The 22,714-nt window shown below is 39.7% G+C and overlaps 1 protein-coding gene across 7 annotated transcripts in view; it reads right to left on the reverse strand.

Moving 5' to 3' along the window:
- ATXN7L1 (ataxin 7 like 1) overlaps window positions 1-17,048 on the reverse strand; it is a 113,201-nt gene extending 96,153 nt beyond the window's left edge. For 2 of the 7 annotated variants that reach the window (XM_030467510.1, XM_030467491.1), the window contains exons 1-2: window positions 16,601-16,642; window positions 16,210-16,278 (exon numbers count right to left, since the gene is read on the reverse strand). In XM_030467510.1, the coding sequence (XP_030323370.1) occupies window positions 16,210-16,278; window positions 16,601-16,604 (73 nt within the window). In that variant the 5' untranslated portion in view covers window positions 16,605-16,642. Of the gene's footprint in view, window positions 1-16,209; window positions 16,279-16,420; window positions 16,436-16,600; window positions 16,665-16,802 lie in introns of those variants that run through there. The other 5 variants (XM_030467528.1, XM_030467485.1, XM_030467519.1 and 2 more) reach the window with 5 other exon arrangements.
- Window positions 17,049-22,714: the final 5,666 nt, after the last annotated feature.

The raw sequence follows: 22,714 nt of genomic DNA on the forward strand, positions 1-22,714 counted from the left end.
CTGTGCCACCTTGTCACAGGCAAAAACGTGAAAACGTGAAATAGGAAGATACAGATTCTGTGGACCTTAAGAACCTCCTCATGATGCTATTACAATGTAGCACAATAAATGCATGACCCAGTATGTATCTGACCAGAAAGAGCACAGAGAATTCACATGGCTATAGAAGACAACACACACTGACACACATTTGCAAACCTCACCTTCCAAACTACAGTTTGTTTTAGCTTCTCTTACTGCAGGGAAATAACCCAGCCAACCAAAACCCCCTATATTCTGCAGTCCAAACATTCTTTAGTTTTTGTTGGGTCTATAAGCCAAAACTCCTAACAGTTCATTTAAAAAAAACTAAACGCTATTGCATATGGTTTTTTTAGAACCTCAATTCATGCTGCTTTCTTTTACAAGTTTTTGGAGTCAGTAATACTGGGAAGGGGGTAAGAGAGATTTATAAATTTGAGATACAACACATTTGCTTTACACTTTGTATATACTGCTTACAAGAGTTACAGGACCATCAGCACCGAGGAAATTTCTGAAAGTTTGTTTTTGCTTAAAGTAGGTTAGGGACTTCCTTTAACATACATGACACAGGAACAGAGAATGGCCTGGGTTGGAAGGGACCTTAAAGAACATCTAGGTCCAACCCCCTGTTGTGGGCAGGGAAACTAGACCAGGCTGCTCAAAGCCCCATCCAACCCAGCCTTGAACACTTCCAGGGATGAAGCATCCCCAGCTTCCCTGTTCCGGTGTTCTCACCATCCTCACAGGAAAGAATTTCTTCCTGATGCCTAACCTAAATCTACCCTCTTCCATTTTAAAGCCCTTGTCCTGTCGTTACATGCCCTTAAAACACCTCTCATGTAAGCTGAATGGGACCTTAATTCAGTATTGTTTGGCCTTGCTGTGGGCATAACCAAGAGAAAAAGTGACACTTTCATTTAGATTGGTTATGATTTTACAACATAGGCAAATTAAATTATGCAAGTGCTAAAGTCCTTCAACAGATTCCTACCATTTCTTCTGCAAAACCAGGACAATAAGAGTTCTCACATAGTTCATTAGAAATTACAAAGCCTCTTACATTACCGTGAAGATTGACCTGCTATGTCCTCATAAATCCATGGACAAGAAGGCAGCACTAGGAAAAGTGTTAACAAAGGTTGCTTTGCTTTGCTTTGCTTTGCAAATAAAGTAAAGCCAAAGAAGGTGCTTGGGCCCAGTTATTGGTTGCATAAACTTAGAGGGAGACAGCACAAACTAATCTACAATGCTTTTGAGATGGCTAAAAATTGTACTAGTAAATGATTAAGTTGTGCTTAGATTATCAGAGGGATATTAGCAGGTTTGATGAACAGGAAAATAGAAAGGGAGAACGGAAAGTGGTACAGGATAGTCCCTTCTCATTCATCCTACTAGGAAACTGCCTTTTTGCTGTGATCACCTCATCTTTCACACATGAACTTGTCTTTTTACAAAAGAAGCATTTAAAATGTATGAAATTTAGAGAGGAGAGGAATTAAGAACAAAAAGCTTCCTTATTATCTGTACTGAATTTTTATGTTAAAACAGACCATAGAATTTTATCACACTACTCTAGCTTCAAACCCAACCTTTCTAGCTGTGGAAAGTATCCTTCCTGGGAAAGCACCAGAGCATTACGCAAGGACTTTGTGTAAAGAAAAGTCTACTACATCCCTTGATAAGATGTTCTTATTTAATTGTATCATTAGAAAACTACACCTTATTTCTCGTCTGAACTGATCTAGCTTCAGCTTTCAGCCATGAGAATCCCTTTAATCTGTCTGACAAAGAACCATCTAACTGTCAGATACCTTCACCCTAAGTACTTACAGACTTATCAGGTAGCCTCTACCGTCTGTTGATAAACTAAATAGATTGAGCGTCTTAAATCTTCCATTCCAAAGCTGATTATCTGACCTCACATTAATGCAGATTTTTCTGAACTGCTTCCAGTTTTCCCAACACCTGATGTGCACATCAGAACTGGGATACAGTATATCAATAAAGCTGTATTAAAACCAGTAGCGTTCACATCCCTCCTACTCTCCCAGTTGTGCCCTCTCAGCCTTCTTCAAGATTGCTTTGCACAGCGAGTAATACTTAAATTAATTGACCCCTTAAGGTAATTCTTCTGCCCCTACTTATATTCTAAATACAAGTTCTTCCTAACACAAGAAATTCAGAATGGACCCTGACCAATTTACTTCCATTTTTTAACAAAGAAAAAAATATATATTTCCTTAATCCTATTGCACACCTCTTTATATGATGGAACATGTGAATTCACTGCCTGTATTTTACAATAAAAAAACTGCAGAGGAAAAGATTACATTGCAATCACGTAATCGTTACCTAATTTAAAGCTACCTCTTTAAACCACTATTTAAACCATCAATAAACTCACCACTCTTATTTTGCACTACAGCATTCTGATGCTCACTTGTATATTCACCTCTTCAGGTGCTGGGTGGCCACAGCAGATTTTATTTTCAGCAAAATCCAGTGAGCACAATGAAAGATTGCTTCAGGCTAGATGCAGTGCTCTACCAGACAAAAGGCAGAGCTGCAGGCTAGTCATGGAGGATTTGCTAATGTTATAAATCTACCCATGCAGTGAAAATTAATTGCCAGTTATAATCTTCAATTATTACTGTATCACCAGTAAGTTTCCCTTCCTATCTTTTGGATGAAAACAGAAACCAAGTAAAATCATGAAGTATCTCAGATTACAATTTCCATGAACAGAACAAAAAGGAAGCCGCCAAAAAAAAAATCAAAAATAGAGGTTATAATACCATATCCTATCATATCTGGCAAAGAATACATGGTCCTTGCTGGCAGAGCAGGTGCAGAAAAGATGCTGCTGCTGGTGATGTTTGCACAGTAAAGCAGCAGCAAACTGGCTTTTGGAACAGTAACATCAAATTCTACTTCTAAAAAATTCTAAAACTATGGAAAAGCATCATACTGGTATTTGTGGTGACTTGCTAAAATACAGTTAAGTACTGTGGTTTTTTGCTATAACAAGAACTGACTTATTCTCATGAGCTTGATTTGGGTCACTGTTTTTTGGTAGAAAGATTAACTCAAATAATGCATTTCAAAAGATGGCAGTCTTTGATGACCGATTAACTTTAATGAGCAAAATTTGGTGCCAATGGGAACATCATCTTTTGGAAACAGGTAAACCCTATCAGTACACATACAAGGTTTCCAGCATTCTTTTACGTAATTCCAGCACAGGTAGGATTAGGCTTTCAGCAGCATCCATATTTGCATTCAGAAATGCTTGTGCCCTTTTCCAGTGACAAATGGATCAATTTCTGCACATAGCTGGTAGAACACTTTGGGCCATTTTCCAGTAAAAGCTGATCTATAAACATGATCAGTAGCCAACCTGTTTATTCTCATTTCTTCCCATTCACTTCCTCCCTTTGCCTCTCCTCACACTGACTGCAGGCATGAATCACATTTCGTATTCTTCCTCTAGATACACACACAGTGTCCCAATTATTACCCAGAACAACTTTAATACATGATTTTGAATACAGGGGAAGTCTCTCTCACAACCTCATAGTATTAAAATCAACAAGCACTTGTTCTCCACAGTTTTCATGGCACTCTGCTTGTACAGGGTCCCTCAGAAAACTGCCACGAAAAGCCACATTGTCCTGAAATAAAATCATATTTCAGAGGAACTGGACAGAACATGCTGACTCTAAGGCTGAAATTTCATAACAAGAGTCAAAGCTGCTTAGAATTTTGCATGTCATTTACCCTCTGATCCTGTAATATACACACAATGGACATAAAAGAATTAATACAGAAACTGGAGGAGTATGAAAGAATGATAAATGCTGTTGCATACACTGTGTGTTAGTTTCTCTTCATTTTTTGCCTAGTATCAAAATCAGGGCACCATTCAGGAGAACAGACAAGGCTGAAGTCTAATAAAAAGGCAATAGTTAAGTATTTGGAGAACAGAGGGCATGTTTAGGGAACATTAGGGAACAAGTTAAGGAAGATTAAGATTTATCTTTCAATATATATGTTAGTTTTGCAGTTTGGCAATTACAATTAGTTTTGCTTTCCAGCTCCAAGACAGTAAGACAATATTAACAAAACAGGGAGTTTATTTTTAAAAATAAACTGCTTTCACTAGAAATCTGTTCTGTACACTACTTTCCTGTGGGCTGTACTATCAGCTTTGATGCCTCCTTCCTCCACAGTAATTAATTATTCTCTACCTCCTTCAAATTCCTCCTTAAAATAGCTGCCTGCATGAAAGTTTTCAACATTCATAGACTGATTTTTGTCTTTGCAACATCCGCTGCTTATGGCTTTGTCTGAAATGTGTTGTAAATTCTCCAAACTATAAACCATATCTTACTGATTTTTAAAACTAACACTTTTATATTATATACCCCTTGAACACGTTGGCTGCTCTTCAGAACTTTTTAAAATACATGCTTAATAAAAAGAATTTTTAAAAAATAAACAAAAAACCTCAAAATAATAAAAAAACCCAATCCCAAAACTACACAAACAAAACCTGGGATAAACTCTTATCTTCCAGGAAAGTGATAAAGGTTAACAATATGACATGCTTATCTTTGCTATGCCAAAGAGCTTGGAAAACATTCATTATAGTGACAGGTATCTTGGAAAGTTGGAAACAATAATAAATGCTGAAAAATAAAACTTGTAGAATTCCCTCCTTCAGAGATGCAGTCAAGAATATTTGTTTTTAAGAACAAGAAATGAAAAAATACATGAACCTGCTTTACCTCTTTCAGGTACCTCTACAAGGTTTGGGAAATTTCATGCCCAGTGTGTTGTGACTTATGTGAGTAGCTGAAGAAAATCTACACCAAACATAGACTGTACAAAAACTTTACTAAAAGTGCTGTACATACCACTCACCACAATTTCAAGAGCTTAAACATTTTTTCTCCCATTTGTGTTTGTATTTTTCCACTACCATGAATTCATTATCTTAGTGTAACTGCCCAAGGTTCTCTAAACCTTATAAAAAACCAAAAATAAAACAAAAGCGTGAATACAGATCAGAACCACATAACTGATTGTGCTCAGAAAATTATGAGAGATTCTGAAGAGAAAATAGGAAGATTTTTCTTTTTCTCAGTAATGCAAGCCATGTGCAAGCCAACATGAATAAGCTGTTGGCATGACCAAACACTGATAACACACAGGGACAGGCAGAAAGTTGCTTGGGAAAGGCAGACAAGGTAATGGATAAAACTTTTCAAATCAGAGGATCAGCTCAATATTCCACTCGTGAGCAAACAAGTCTATTCTGCAGCATTCTTCTCTTGATCTTTAGATAAACTAAAGCGATGCAAAAACCTGAGATTAACATTTTAAACACTGAGGAGCCTGCATCATGAATGACAGCAATTCCATATAACACCTAAAAAATCACTTATTTTTTTAAGAAAAAAAAAATTCTCTATTATAAAAGCCTTCCTGTGTGTAACATGTAGACAGCAACAAGCTTGCTTTGTCCTTCAATACAAATAAAAGCCATACAACCATGTTTACTGCAGCACTGTGCTTGGGGTTTTGTACCTTCTATGGTATAACATTAGCTGGAACACAGTCCATGATAATGTAATTCTATGACCTTGTCTCAGCTCTGAAAGCAGGACACACAAGTCAGTATCAGTATGTGAGAGATCATAGACATATTATCTACTTACCATTTGCTGCAAAGGACAAAATTACCGAGTTAGAAACCAGTAAGAAAACTACTTTCACATCAATCATGCAATGAGACAGAACCAGTCACCAAAGCATAGAAGCATTCTGCTGGCACAGCCATGGTTTACACACTCCTCTGTCTCCATAAAGGAAAGACAATATTCTCTGGATTTCTCCAAAATGCTGTTCTTCTTAAAAACTTTCTCAAAAACACATTATAAATTCAAGCATGGGGTTGTGAGAGAGCACAAACTGCCAGCAGTCTCCTCTCCGGTCATCTCCAAAAGAATCTTTCATCCAAGAACTTGACCCAAAGGATGACCTGGCATATACTGAATGGAATCAATTCACTCTCTCAGCACTGCTCATTGTTCCCGATACCAAGGACTTCACCCCTCTTTCACACTGACACACTATTTTTTTCGCTTTTTGTTTCCACCCTTGAGGGCTTTTGCTTCTCCTTTCCACAACTAGGTCCACTTCAACCAATCCTGAACCCATGATCATCTTAAATACCCATTTCCTTCACTTTATTCTACCTGTCCCAGAATGTGTAGAAAAGGAAACCAGTCTGAAAATGAGGTTATTGCACATTTTCTCTCGCTCTCCTGCTGCTTACTAAGCTCTCCTCTAGTTGAGCTGATCCCACACCTGCAATTTCAGCCTTTTTTCCTCCTACTTTTGACTCACTCCTCAAATCTTTTCTCTTGTATCCATTTCTTTCTCCACAATAGAATGCAAATATTTATTCCAAGAAAAAGCCAGAAAACATAGTAATCATTTCACACTCCCCCTTCCCACTCCTGTTCTCTTCCTTTACAGCTCTCCCTTCTTTCTTGTACCACAAATAGAAAACACATCTGTCCCACTCTTTCCACTTGCCGCACTTACATCACCCTACACCTCAGGTCTCCTTTCTCCTCTTCCTCTGACACAACAGGAGGACAGCCAGTCAGTCTTTCCCATGTTTGGAAATACACCTCTGACCCCTTACTTCTCTTTCTCCCCTTTCACGTCTAATCTCACTGTGAACTGTTTTATAATAAATTACACCCTTAATTTGTCTCCAACTCAGCCCAAACTACCTTCTGCAAGGTGTCCCTTGCAACCCCCTGAAACCATTTTCACTGAAATGTCTAAACATCTTTTATCTTTGCAACATCAAGATAAGTTCATAATTTCCATCATCCATAACCTTTGTGCATTCTTATAAAAATTAAATTCATTTCTCCTTTTGAAGCATTCATTCTCCTCTTCTGCTTTCTATGACTCTACACTCTCCTGCTTCCCTTCCCTGCACTAACCCTTTCACAGGTTAATGGGAGGCTCCTTATTCCTCCCTTGTCTTTTAGTAGGGCTCCACTGAGCTACATCTTTTGCCCCTTCCCTTATGTCTGGAAATTTCATCTACAAACTCAGCTCCTTAAGAGACAGGTCTCAAACAGAGTCTTATGTCTAAACAAAAAACCTCAGTCTATCTTTCTGACACTTCTTGTCACTGAGTAGCTGTCAGCTTCAGCTCAATACATCTAGAACAGAATTCAGATCTCACCTCTCCCACCCTCTTTTCTCCACCTCCTCTCGTGATCACTGTGGACAGCATTATCATCTTGCCCTTCATTGAGATATGAAATACTATGACATCTTTGACAATGACTTCCCTCTTGATCCATTCATTCAGGCTATATCTGTATCTAAATGATTCTTCCTGTCTTGCATCCTTAGGACAAAGTCTTCTCTAAACATCTTAAGAGCTAAAGGTTTGTCCAGGCCTCCATCTAACATCTGTTACTAATATCTTCTAATCTTATGGTCTTAACAAACATTATCCTGCTTGTTCACATTGTTCCAAAAGTTATTTCTTCTATACTGTCATACTGATCCCCCATTACTCTCTCTGCATCCTTCTATGCAGAATTCTCAGTTCCAACACTAAATTATGGAAATCACAGAATCAAAGAATGCCAGGTTGGAAAGGACCTCAAGGATCACCTGCTCTGGCCCTTCTAGGTATGAACATGGTTTAGATGAGAAGGCCAAGCATCCTGTCCACCGGAATCTTGCAAGCATCCAGTGCTGGGGAATGCTTCATCTTGTTTTCCAAGCTCCTCTATACTATACTGTTCACTCCCTACTCGCTGTCACTCATTCACATTTATAGTTGACTTATGATGTCAGTATCCTCAGTTTCTAACAACCATTCTGCATTTTCATTCAGACCAACTTCCACACTTGTGTAAGGATATCTTCCCAGCTTTTGCAAAACCACTTCACTGCCCTCCAAACTTCACTTTAAAGCTTTCCTTGACACAGTTCTAAGGAAGCCACTTTACCTTAGGCTAAAATCTACCACCTATCATATTGAGAAACTAAGGGCTTTCATTTGCCAATATTAAAACTCCTGTTTTATCATATATTAAAAAATCAGTTCTCTGCAGCACAATTCCACAACACACACATGCATGCACCCTTCCTCCCTGTGCTGGGATCCTGCACAGTGGCATCTAGTCTCTAATGAGGCTGCTAGGCATTAAGATCATGCAAATAGTACTGCCTCTCTAATCATGGCAGTAACAGACGAATTACTTATATTCATCCAGATCATTGTCCTCTGACTGTCTCCATTATCAAACCCAAACAATCAAGGTTTTGGCTCTCTCAGTGTTTTTTTTGGTGGCATGGGTCCAATAAACTTTTCAGATTTAAATCTGCAGTAGCCTTCTGCCTCAATGAGACACAGTTAAAATCAGTTTAAAAATAACTGGATACACTAACTACTACCTTATAATCTATCTAATCTGGACAATCACAAGTGACCAGCCTGAAGACCACTCAAGACTATATTATGTATCAGAGATTCAAAGATGAATACACATGATGATTTACACTGCTGTAAGTCTTTACATTCATTCTGACCATTTCAGCTCAGAACACTGACAAGCTTAAGTCACCTTATCCTGCCACTGGAGAGGCCCAGTCCATCCTGTTTTCTTTAGCTACAGAAGACAATTTTGATGCAACAACCTTGTCAACAGCTATTACTTATAGGATACTAACAGTGCTAAACCCAAAAATAGCTTCAAATTCCCAGCCTCTGCTCACCCCCTGTGTCTAACTCCCTGCATTAGGAAAAGGAAGAGAAAGAATGACTGGACAGAAAACATCAAACACTGTATATTATAAAAAAAAAAATTATAAACAATCAAACAAAGAAAAGAGCACTGCAAAGATCACCACACAGAACCAAACCCCATGAATTCTTGACCTTTGCTGGTCATTCTTATATCTTGATGTTACTTTATCAGTCACCCTTCTGTCTCTTCTGCTGAACACCTGCTCCACAGGAACGGAAAGGGAAGCAAGTCTAAACCCCTTGTGTACTGTGCAGCTCTGTCACAATACAACTGCTTCCGTTTTACAGATGATTCAGGAGGGGCCTGGGGATTAAGTGAAACTGTACTAGCTGTGTATTGGTACCAGCAGCTTGTGCAGAACCTGGAACTTATGACTTTGAGTTCTTTGCTACTTCTGTCTGATGCTCTTACTGATCTGGGAAAACCCCGCTTACATTTTTGCCAAACACCACACATTTTATAAATACATGCACACAGAAACCAAAAAGCAGCAAGACAAAAAAATTCTGTATTCTTACTGGTGACAAGAATACAGACAACTACGAAGATGTGTTGGGCTTAAGGGTTGTATTATTATAACATAATAAAATATGAAAGAAAATTGCTGAATAATAAACTCCATATTTCAGAAGGAACAAATCTCTATTTCTACTGAGTAGAAGACCAACAGCAATCAGAAAGCCCACTTCTCCAGCAGCATCAGTGACTTTAAGCATAACTTTCAATAAGTGACACAAGTTAAGACAAAACTACTCCCTTAAAGTCATCAACATTCAATCACAGAAAGGGACACAAAAAAGAAAAAGAGAAATGACACATGCAATAGCTGGTTCTCTTCTGCTCCACACCAGTATTAAGTAACTGTTGTATTCCCTCTCCAACTTGAGTGAGCTTTCACAACTGTGCATCATTATGATTTAAAAATGGATCATTTTACCCATATAGCATCTTTCTTATCCAGCAAAAGAACCATCAAAGACTTCTTGTAATGGACTTGCTAAGAGATCTCCATCACCCTTACTGTATCATGACAGCATTGATCACAGATTTTTGGCATACAAGTTACCTAGAGAAAACAGCTTCACCTGGCATCCTGCACCATTAGCTTTTTTAAGGAGAAGCTGAAGAACTTCTGCATCAAGTTGATCTTCGAACACAGAGAGATCTAGTACCTTAATCCACTCCCATATCAACTATAAATCTTTCTTGCTAGTTATTCCAAAATTACTTTTAATAAAAAGTCATTGTAGCATTCATATAACCTTATGTTAGAGTTAACTCTAAGAAATACTCATATTGACACACTATTTCATCAGATGATGATCTTTCTTAGCAAAACATGTAATGTTATAAATCAAATCTTTCACTAGGACTGCCAGAAACTTATTCTTTGTGCCTGCAGAACTCCAGTGACACACAACTTAAAAAAAAACATGCCTTAAAACATGTATTCTCTAGGATTTGCCCCTATTTCCATCTCATACACCTCAGCCTTGGTTAAATGGCTAATATTTTTTTCCCAAAGCTAAACCAACCTGATAATGTCCTAATTTTTAATTAAGTAGGAGCAAAAGGCTCATTTCAAGGAAATGACTCAATTTCTCAGTGGAAATGGTTTGGCTCTAGAGCAGTTTTTTTGCTTGTTTGTTTTTTACAGATGGAAACCTACATTTCATCTATAAACTATTAATCACATATAGAGGCAGATAACAAGACAACATACACGTGCTTTTATATCTCAATCAAAATTAGATACAAGAAATTATTCCACTTTCTATGGTGACAAGAGGGCTTGGAGTACACTCTAACGTGTAATTTCCCTCTTTTTCCAGTTCTGTTATAAATTACAAGAAGTATAAGGAATGCCACGGACAGATGTTTGTGACAGTGCTGTCAGTTGAAAGAAAACCCACACGTGGTTTTCCCACAAGCATTCATTCTAAAGAGGTAACAAATTGCAGAAGATCTAACCTCCTCACAATAACTGTTGCACAAACACTGGGAAAAACAGCACCTCACATTCACCAAGATATCTGCCACCTAACAAAACCAGATTTTTAAACAAGTAATTTATAGAACAACAATTTTAGATACACACCTAGAGACATCAAAATCCTGATTCAAGACATAGAATGTCTGATCACAGAGCTCCAGCATGACTCCACTCTTCTTATCCAATGTGTGGGCTCATGAACTAAAGGACAGGATTCACATAATAACTGGAAACATGAGGATAGACTACAATTCTGACTAAATTTCTGTGCACTGTCATATATAGTATTTCAATCTTTCTCTGTCACCATTCCTTCACACACATTAAATGAGGTGACAGCCACAACCAGGAGCCACACCACCCCCCTGCAGAATCTGTCCATGGGAAAAAAAAAAATTAAAAAATCAGTCAGATATCATATATTGAACTGATCAGGCATTTAAACACCTGAATGCACAGCAGAATTCAATCCCACTGTCATTTCTCATCCTAAAGAAAATCCCCATGGGGACCTTTGCTCACTATTTTTAATTCCATCATAAAGATAAGAATGGTAAGAAAAAGTTTTCCTTGAACACAGCTACAGTTTTGTACCCTGCCAGTCCTCAGTTCTTTCACTCATTGAGGTCTATCTGACTATTACAACAGGTTAAGAACCAGCACCTCTGGAAGACCATATTAACTTCCAAGGAAAAGAAAATTATAAACATTCACCCTTCTCTTTTGCTGACTACAAAACCACCAACAACTAAGGTGGTTTAAATTAAATAATCTCACATCTTTCTCTCGGGGTATGTGTTTGAAACTTTGTTATAATTTTCTTCCCCTCTCAGAACTATCCAACACTCTCTACCACCACAAAAAGTGAAAGATGAAGGCAGCTAAGAAAAATAAGACTGTTTTATTGTTAAGTTTTTATTTGATATGTTTTTAAAGAAGGCAAACAGCGCCATAGGCAAACCACAGTAAACAACAACAAAAATTTTTTGTAAAAATCAGCTCCAATCCCTGTGCTTACATTAACCAGCTGCTTTTATCTTTTCTTCTTTCACAATCTCCTAATAAATAATTTTAGTTCTCTTCCTCTTTCTTTTCATAAACTAGAATGCTGTATACTACAACCTTTTTTCACCATGAAGTGTTTCCTACCATCACTCAAGTTCCTTAACTTCTTATTTTTCCAGGAAGAATGATAAAATCATCAAGACATTTTTCTGAAGAATAAAAAAATTAGTGAAATAAAAACTAATCAGTATCCCTTCAACTTTGTTCCAATGTTAACAAATGATTTACTAAAAAGCTTTCCAACAGATATTTCTGTGGAAGTTGAAATAAGAAAAATATATTGTAAACAACTATCCAACAGATTTAATCTCAAGTTTATGTGTGTAATCAAGTAAAATGGTCAAGTTTGGGGCTGTGCAATAATGACAAAAAAACACTGAATTTTTGCACAAAATCAGAAAAACAGGATAGAGTTATTTACGTAACATCTTTAATGCTAAATAATAATGAGTCAGTATGGTTAGTGAGAAGATTATCTAAGACAAAACAGACACATCATCAGATTGAAACCTCAGTAATACAAACCCACTGAACTGAGAAACTGAAGTTGACTATGACACCAAGTACTCAGATATAGATCTAAATCCCATAGGTCATATTTAACCCTGCTGTAGTTCACAAAGATCCAGAGGGTATCTTTTGCCCCTTTACAGCTTCTGACTACCTGGAAAGACCCTCAGCATTTAATAATAAAGAGTTCTGTGCATAAAACAAACAAACAAGCAAATCACATTTTTCTACTATTTTCTTATATTTTGTATAAAGTAAAACATATCCCTCCAAAATTAACCTAAATTCAGTTACAGGTTATGACTGATAGTAAAAGATTACTGTATCTACCTCAGGATATCCTGATGTTTCACAAAACACAAATTGCCAAAGAAATATAGACTCCTCCTATTATGAATGCTGCCTACCAGAAAATCTTCAGTTCTTCATATAACCCACTTTATTTTTTAAAATTTCAATAAAATTCGACATGCTGCTCACATTCTGATACCCCCACTCCTCACCCCCTTTCAGCTAAGCCATTTGGTTGTGATTTGTTACATAAGTTACACAATAAAGTTTCTGCTTCCTGAGTTTTTCTTTGGCACAAACACTTGTGCATAAAATTTTTAATTTTTTGTGAACACTTGCACCTTTGCAATCTCCTCTCCAAAAATCTGTATCACTAAAAGCCAGCCATGGATGTAACTGCATTTGCTAAAGAAAAATGTGAAATAAGTATTAGCATGCAAAAAGCAATTCTATCTACAAAACTGAACAAACATCCAGGAAATTTCTCTGGTTCTGTGCTGCCTACACACACACTGTAGAATAAAAGAAAGCAGCAGATAACAATCCTATGTCTTTACTTCTGCCCTAAAGGTGAGACAGAGGGAGCATGTTGCCTCAGTGCACCTCTTGCCTTACAGAAATGATCATCCCAGCCTGACAGAGATTCTTTTGCCGAGGGATGTGCTAAGAAGTATCAGCCACTATGGCAGGCAGAGATTTGGCAGTGTTTCTCCCTGCTGTCACCAGGGAATGCTGCCTCCCAGATCCTTGTCTGGGCCAACGAGAGGAGCAAGAGCAGCCCATCACTCCAAACACATACAGCACCCAAACAGAAAGGAGGTAGTGACACATGGATAAAGCTAGTTAGCACAGGGATGAAGCTAGTTAGCAGCATTTTTGACACCCAAGTTAATTTTTTTCTACAAAACTAAAGTGAACCCCTTTGTCATGGTCTGGAGGAGATGACCATCTCCTCACCCCTTCCCCACACCATGTTCTCCACAAAGACTTTCACTTGACTCCTTACACAGGAACAGGCATGTAAATTTGGCCGTATCAACTAAAGCTGAAAATCACAGATAAATACTACCAGAATTAAATGTGACAAGATCAGGTTGTACACTATCTTTATCAATCAGGATGGTAATTTTTAATACATAAAATCTGCCCATCTGTAGACCTCAAGTTACCTTATACACATAAAGTCTAATTTTTTTAAGACACTGCTTATAATATAGCACCACAAACACCATATGAAGGCCCACTCAAACAGATAAGATTGCAAAGAAAAATTAGGTGGGTTTGATATTAAGACCTACCATGGCCACAACCCTTGTCTGCAAACAAAGCAAAGAAAAAAAGTCAACACATCATACAACAGATGTGTGGAAGATCAGAACAAACACACAAGCTCTTTTGCAAGTACAAGAGAAATGCTCTCGGCAGACCAATCTAACTCTCCAAATATCTCCCTATGTTTATTAATAAGGATAGTGAGGCTCAAGGAAGATTTACAGTGGGTGTTCAGACACATAGATGGGTGTGGTGCAAACACCTATATTAACAGACTGCTTAAATGAGTGCACTAGAAATATTTCAACACATACTAATTTATTTAAACTTCATTAAAGTTTGAAGTGATCCAAAGCGAGTTGCTACTTGGAAGCAATAAAATTCCTAAAGCTTTTTATTTTATAATTTAACAGTCAATTTTGGTTTTCTAAGCTGTTTTAAAATACAAGTACTATAAAGCTAATAAGTGCTTCACACTTGTCACTATTATGTCAGCAATGAAACTATACTTTGTTTTGATAAAATTTTTCTAAAGTCAGTTGCCAAAGAGCTCCTTAGACAGATTCTCTAGCCCTCCATAAACAACCAACTAGAGACAACATCTAATAACCTAAACTGAATCGTTCTAGGAAGAAATGTGCCTGTTAGGTATTACTAAGGAGTAGGGGTGAGCTTCAAACTTTACATCTCAAGTAAGCTTAAAGTACAAATTCATGTTAAAGAACTTCCAGGCATAAAACATTTAATCTCAACAAATTAAGCTCCTTATGAAGGCCAAGCTTCAGTAGCAACATGTTTGTGTGATTGATTTTGAATCAAGTGTACACTCAACCTTACTGATAGGCATCCAAATCGCTTGAGCCTTCAACCTTTTACCTATAAATATACTACATGAAAAATCTCAGTTCTGCTTCTGACTTCTTTTGGGGCTGGCAAAATAGAGAAGTTCAGGCATGGAAGAATCAAGACAGGAACAAAATTAAGCTTGTCAACTCTATAAATGTCTTCCAAAAGGAAGGTTTTATGGTCTTTTAAACAGTCATATTTAATGTGTACTCTATGCAGTTTTATAATTTATCACACATATCTACACTACTGAATAATTAATACGTTTTAAAGAGCTTGTTTGGAAAGCATAAGATTCTTTTAAGCTGCCAAGATGCTCAAAAAAAACCCCATGTGATGACAATATAATGAGAAATTTAACATAATTTCTGAATATGACATTACAGGTAATAGCAGGATATGTCTCAGCATCAGTAAGCCACATGGAAGTTTCACTATGATAGGACTGTTGGTTATGAACTGATGTCAAGAAATATTTTTCATGAGAGAAAGGTTGTATATGTACACTGCTGTCTTAACAGAAGAAGAATAAACAGAAAGCTACATGAAAAGACATCCAAAACCATTTCACTAGCTGTATGAGGTGCTACCCTAGAGTTAAGGACACACGTCACAAACAAAACGTGTCAATATGATTTGTTAACACCCACCACTCAAGTTTCTCCTCCTGCGACTGACAGAACTGTGTCAGGAATGGTGTATTAGCAAATACCATTTAGCCTGGAATTTGCCTGTTCATAACTATGGTACCAGAAAAACTTTTGGCCCAATTTACCCATTATATTTGGCTTTGCATAATACGTGTGGCTTAGCCTAACATATGATAATATTAGACACTGGCCGCCCAGCTGACTGTAAGTCACGCTCAGAGGTGAGAATGAAAGAATAAAACGTGAGGTAACGTGAACGAACTCAAAGATCGTAAGGCACCTTTTCTCTCCATGAGTGAAAACATTTTTCACTACAGTCGCCAATGATAATACAAGTTTAAAGTTGATGCACGTGTCTATATGGTTATCTTCACAGAGAAGTAAGTGAAATGTTACACCAAGGGCCAGGGTCCTCAAAAAAAATTCAATATGGCCACTGGTGTGTAGCTGTCTTTTGACTTCAAATTGCCTTATGTTTTACCATGTCTGTCAGTCACACACATACACCTGTGCTAGTCATACTTCAAAAGAAGTTGACACAGTCATCACAGTGACAGTCATCTGTGTGTCTCCAGCCCTGCAACACTCTTCAGAGCAGTAAGATCCACATGCTATTAGACTACCCTGTCAAGGCCAAACCACAGTCATCCACAGCCACCAAGAGACAGACAGGTAGAGAGGTGTGCCAGCACTATCCACTTACCTTCTTTATTAAGCCTCATAACCTCCCTGCTTTTTCCACCCTCCTTTCCAGTCTCTTCTAGATCTACACCTGCAGAAGAGAAGCAGAGTCAGGAAGCGCCGAGAGCCCAGAGGTGTGCATTTATTGTTTGGCGCGGGGGGAGGAGGAGAGGTGAGGAGGTGAGCAGTGTTTCTCTTTGCAATAGCAAAAGCACAATGGTCGGAGCATCTACCAGGGAGCGGAACCGCCGGGCCCCCCGCGGCAGCACCCTCCGGCCCCCCTCCCCGCAGCATCCTCCAGCCCCTCCGCGTCGCGCATCCTCCCCCTCGCCCCCTTCCCCCCACCGCGGCGCCGGCCCAGCGGCGGAGCCCGGGCAGCGGCACAGCGCGGCGTGCGCCAGCGCCTCCCGCACACATGGCACCGGGGGCTCGGCGCGTCAGCTGAGCGCCCGGGGGGGCGGCACCTCCCGCCGCGCGGCGCGGCCCCGGGAGGAGCGGAGAAGGGGGGGAGGGGGGAGCCCGGCCGGGCCCCCCGGCCCCTGGCCCCGCCGCCGTTGCGTGCGCTCCGGGGGAGGGGAGCGGCGTGCCGAGCCGCGGGCCGGTCCCTGCCCTTACTGTGCGGGGGGGCGGCGCCGTGCGCGTGCGGGGGGGCGGCCTCCCGCACCCAGGCGGCCCAGGGCTGGCCCAGGAACGCCTCGGGACTGGGCACGGGCCGCTCCAGGGCCGCCATGGCGCCGCGCCTGCTCCTGCCTCCTTGTTGCTTTTCCCGTTTCCTTCGGCGGCGGCGGCGGCGAGCGAGCGAGCGAGACACGGGATTCGAGAACGCCGCACGTCATCCTCGGGACGTTCCGCCGCCCACACGGGGGTAGTGTCAGCCCCTGCTCCCTATCAGATCGGGCTCCCCGTCGCCCAGCGCGCATGCCCGTGCCCCCCGCGCCTGCGCCCCGCCGCCCGCGACGCCGCCGGCAGCCGGGCCTGCCGCTCGCCCCGAGGGGTGCCCGGCACCCGCGCTGCCCCCACTTCGCACTGTGTGCTGCTCCTCCGCGCCCCCGCGCAGCGCCGCCGCCTGCCTCGGCCCTGCCCGGCTGGCCCGGCCCGGCGGAGCCGAGCGGATCCGGTGGCCGAAGAGCCTCGCCGGGAAGGCAGCCGCTGGCGTTGCGCGACCCAGGGCTGAGTGCCCCGCGTCTGGCAGCGCCCCGCAGTAAGTCTCTGGGTCGCATTTCGGTAATTGCGGCACGGCCCCAGCGCGGCCCGGAAACAGCCCCGGGACTCCCCCTCCCCCCGACTTCTTCCAGCTGAGCTCCTGTGGACTACCTATAACCACAGCCACAGCCATTTTGTTGTCCAAATACTGCCTAATCTGTGTTTGGGTACAGGTTTCGGCAGTTTACAAATGCGCTTTTTCTTTTTTTGGTGTTTCAGGCTACGGCGCAACAGCTCTGAGCTCATAGGTCCCGCTTCTATCAAATATCATCGAGGTTTTTCTCTGTATACATCACCTGCAGCATATACATGCTTTTCATTTAATTCTAGGACTGTGTCATTTTTGGTTTATTTCTCCTTTGAGGTAAGAACAGAAAACAACACTACTGTGAAATTTTTGTACTCTGTACCTAATTTGCGAAAGGAGTTACAGTGTAAGCCTGTTGCTCCAGCTCACACCTATTAACCCAAACACCGGTGGTGAAGGACTTGGTTTCACTTTAGCAGCCTCCCAGACTCCACATGCGGTATCTCTCACTCAGCTGTCCAGCTCCAGCAGGAGTACTGTTACTTCTCAGAGTAGTGGCAGTCCCACTGTCCCATATCCATCCTCCCTCTCCTCCCTGTCACTTGATTATGATCTTTTGTCACCGTTGACTTTTTGTTAGTTCAAACTGTTGTGGGACAGCACTGTAGCAGAGCTTGGGTTTAATTCAGCATCAAGAGATTAACATTTAGGGCCCATACAAAGGTTGGAGCAGTGGCCAGAGGGACAGGGCAGGAGCCGCTAAACTCATCATTAGTGCCTGCAGAAAGGCCTAAAGTGCTACAGTCAATAGTGGATTTAAGTACATTTACAGTTTCATTTAAGATGAGGTTCTTTACAGTGTTAATAAGGATATATGTTTGGGGCAAAGGACAAATGTCCTTTGCCTTATATAGACACTGTTAACAGATGCAGTGTTTAATACAGACAGCATTCACACTCCACCTCTTCCAAAACATAGTTGGAATATACAAGTTCTGTTAGCAATACCCAGAGGCAATCTTTCATACCATATGGACCAGCCAGAATGCCTCCAGTCATGTAACATTAATTGAAAGAAACTACAGAAATGCAGCTAAAACAAAGAAGCAGAAAGCTCACCAAATTATGCTTGAAGAGAGAACCAGTCAATCATGGCAGGCTTATTAGCAACCGACATGAAGCAGCCATGAGATGTGTGACCTTAGATAGACCACACATGGAAGCAGGAAGAGTAGTCGTAGTATAATACAAAGCCCTGCAAGACCTATTCTGGAATGTTAAGCACAGTTCTAGCCACCAGTTTAAATCAGTCTTCCCACCAAAAAAAGCGTGGAAGGGGTTATCAGAGGAATTAAGAGACTATCATATGAGAAGAGCTTGACTTGGTCTAGCGAAATTCAGCTGGGAATGGATGTGACTGATGTTTTTAATTATGAGGACACAATCATAGAGGAAAAAAAAAGAACAGACCTAAACTGCTTATGTTGAGGTTGAAAACCCTGCTTACTACGCATAAAACTCTTCAGTCAGGAATAGCAAGATGGAACTCCTTAGTAGGAATGACAAATGGCATGAAATTAATAGTAAACCATTTCTGGCACTTGTGCTCAAATTCACTGCAAGGTGGTTGAGCAGAGTCTTGGCAGCAGCCAAGCAGCCTCATAATTAAAGAAGTTACACTGTTCAGCTTATACCATAACACATCTGTGATTGCCCAAGGCAGGTATCTGCAGAGAAGATACAAAAGAAAAACGTGAGCAGCCAGAAAGTTCTCATGAATGAAAACCAACATAAGTTTTCAGGGAAGTACATATGGCCAAGCATCTTACTAATATTAAACACTGCCACAGGATACACAAGCAATTCCTAACCACACAACTGAGAAAAAAAAGGGAAGGGGAAAACTATTTAATACAAGCTGCCACAAACCAGGCAAAAACAGTGAAGAAACTTTCCAACTTTTAACACATGGCATTAATCTGCATGCTGCTTACCATGACACAGGGGTGAACTACAGTCTAGGCTTTGACAGAAACAGACCATATAAACAAAAATTAGTATAAATCAAAGATGCAAGATGTAACAATTACTTCCTGAAAAGAAACAATTCAGTGACTTACAGTTTGAGAAAGGTTCCCAAGGAATTCTCCCTACCGTATGTGTTCAAGAACATCATTAAACAAAAGGTTCCACAGTCACCAGGACAGATATGCTATGAACTCAGGATGCATCTTTACCATAGCAAGAACATTGAGATGGTTTCTTCTTCCTTTTTCCTGGCATCCGCTTTCACAAAATTTGTAGGACAATTCTATTTAAGACTCTTCCAAATTTGTTTGTATTAAGCAAATGGATCCAGAACTCCTGGGCAGAGGAGAAAAAAGGGAAGGAATGGCATAAACATTTTCATAGGAAATGGGTAAAATGCCTGTGCGTGAAAGTGCAGATTAAACGTCCTCTTTCTTTTCCACCTGCTCACCAATACAGAACTTTTAATTCTTCTGTGACCTTGAAGAAGTCACTCTACCATAGAAAAATAATTAAATCAGTCAGGAAGGGTATTTCTTTGCCTCCCCAGTCCCTGTGGATCTTGTTTTATTTCAGCTGCCAAGCAGGGGCTTCCTTTTACTTTGTGGTTTTTCAGAATTTAATATCTTGCAGCCTTGATCATTGTTGTAGCTTCTAAATACTACAGTCATCCAATGATAACATAGAATTAAAGAAGTAAAATATAAGCAAATTAAAGCCTTTAATTAATAAGCAGCAAAATACAGATGAAACCTTAAATCTAATCTTTTTAATCCATGTATCACTGGATTAATCAGATGATCTCCAAATACAAGCTTTCCACTAAATAACCAGGAGATAAAAATCATATGTTCCTATATCTACTACTAGAATTACAGTTAAAGACTTGGGCTTTATAAAAGCACAGGAAAAGTTACAACATTTAGAAGACATTCAAAGCTGTGTATCAATCATTAGCTTATATGGAGATCAAGCCAACATTTACATAATTTTCAGGATCTAAATGTTAAGGGATAACAAACTAAACCACTGGTTTTCATGTGTAGTCATCAAATACAAATAAATAATGGCATGATTCCTTTTCAACTCCACTGCTATAGAGTGAGAAAATATCATGAGTTTGCTGAAGGTGCATCTGTAGTCACAAAAACAACAAAAACATTTGTGACCCTCTGCTTTAAATTATGTATACCTGCCAATAAGTGCACTAGGTGGTTTTAAACTGGCTACAAAAATTACAAAACCCAGCTGTATAAGACCTCGTAGAATCATAGAATGGCTAGGGTTGGAAGGGACCTTAAAGATCACCTAATTCCAAACCCCCTTCAAAGGGAAGGGACACCTTCCGACCAGGTTGTTCCATCCAAGTTGCCATTGAACACTTCATTATCATAACACAATTATAAACGTATGATGTTCTTATGACAAAGTTATAATGACTTAAGCAGTTTGTCAAGAAATTTATTAGTAATTCTCAGGATCCTGTTTTGCAATGGTTTTACCACAATAGTGTTTTTTATCTTAGATAGCAGAAATTATTACATAGCAGGCAGATCTACTTAGGTATCTACTTAGGTGGGAGTGGAACAGTAAATGAATCACAAGACTTTTTTAAAGATACTCAGTGTGATGGAGTTTGCAGAAGAAAAGCAGCAGCAAACTAGCTGGCTTTCAGTCACAGTACAGAAACTTGAGCCCTCTAGAAGTGTAAAGCTACTTTCTATGTTGACTTGTGTGCAAGTGATTTTTATAATGGATTTTTACACCTTTGCTAATCTTAACCTATAGATTACCACTTTTTTTTCAACAGTGGATGAATGAAGTTTGTATTCAATATTGCAGATGCAGAGCAGGGGAAAAGATAGGAGAGAAGTTTGTTTTGAGAAGGTGCAAAACCCACCAGATAGATTGCGCTGCCTTTCTATGGTGAAACTGATTTTGAAACCTTTTTTTCTAACACACAGTGTATTGTAGTCTGCTATGTGATAATTAGAGTAGATAAGTTAAACAAAACAGATATTTAAAAAAATACTAAATCTCAGTTTCTGGAAAAACATCCATGTAGTATGGCCATTAAAACAACTCAGCACATAGCAAGGCAAATGTAAAAGCTACTACGAGCCAGACTGCCTAGAGCCACTCTGGCCTGAAGTTCAGTCCCTGTGCTATTTCTATCTCTTCGTCATTTCAGAAGGTGTCTCAAAAACCATGTGAGTGCCATTGTAGAAGACATGAGCTAGAAAAGTGTATTAAATAGACACTTATATCAGAGAAATCTATTTTAATGTGCTGTGAAGTAACACAAGAAAAAAAAAATCTAAATTAAACTTTTGCTTCCATGTTAGCTGAAGAAGCCAGCACTTTAAAAAGAAACAGTCAGAAAAATGGAGAAATGAAACAAAAATTCTAAGTTAGATACTCTTTTATCCCAACAAAAACATATTTCTCAAACAAGTGTTGCAATTTCCTTCACCCAAAATAATGATTGAAACAGTACAGCAGCATTAATAAAATGAAACAGGAAATCTAAAGAGAGGTGTACATCACAGATCTATGAACAGAAAATGCACAAGATGATAGTTTGCTACAGTGAATTCTGGAAAGCTTAACAAAAAAATGCTACCAAAAAGAAGGTCATGAACTTGAGGTGGGAATCAACAGTTGCTAAACTTTAAAAGCCTAGAGAATTATGCAAGCACAGTGAAAAACCTAAAATTGCACATTCTTCAACTCCAGTGTCTAAAAGCTTGTTCTAAATAATTTTGCTCAAGCATTGGTTATAGTCTAAGTGCATTAACTGTACTGCAGCTAATTTATCCTGCTTTTCAAGATGATGATTTACCTTAGGTGCTGTATTACCATAGCTGGAGTGTTTCTGATACCAAAGCCAGTAATGGTAACCATCAGTTTATCACAGAACATTTTCACAGTGTACACAGGACTTTGTACAGTGCAGCCATGCATCTCCACTGGACATACAAACTTCCATTTTTTTGTAAGATGCAAAGCACTTCAATTTTTTTCTGCAACTGTTTCAGCCAGGAGTCTCTGAGAGTTCAGTTCACACCCATCTTTCTGATATTTTCTCTCCCTCAAGAATGTTCCCTATGTCCCAGCCTCCACCAAATTCCTATACGTCCAGTCTCAGCAGTATGGTTATAATCTGTATGGAACATTGATCTTGAACTCATTTCTTAAACTTTCTTACACTATCTAAGGTCCCAAATTTAACATTTCATCAAGTGGGCTTAGGGCAAGAAACTGAAGA

This window comes from Calypte anna, chromosome 1 (genome assembly GCF_003957555.1).
Source record: "Calypte anna isolate BGI_N300 chromosome 1, bCalAnn1_v1.p, whole genome shotgun sequence".
Taxonomy (NCBI): Eukaryota; Metazoa; Chordata; class Aves; order Apodiformes; family Trochilidae; genus Calypte; species Calypte anna.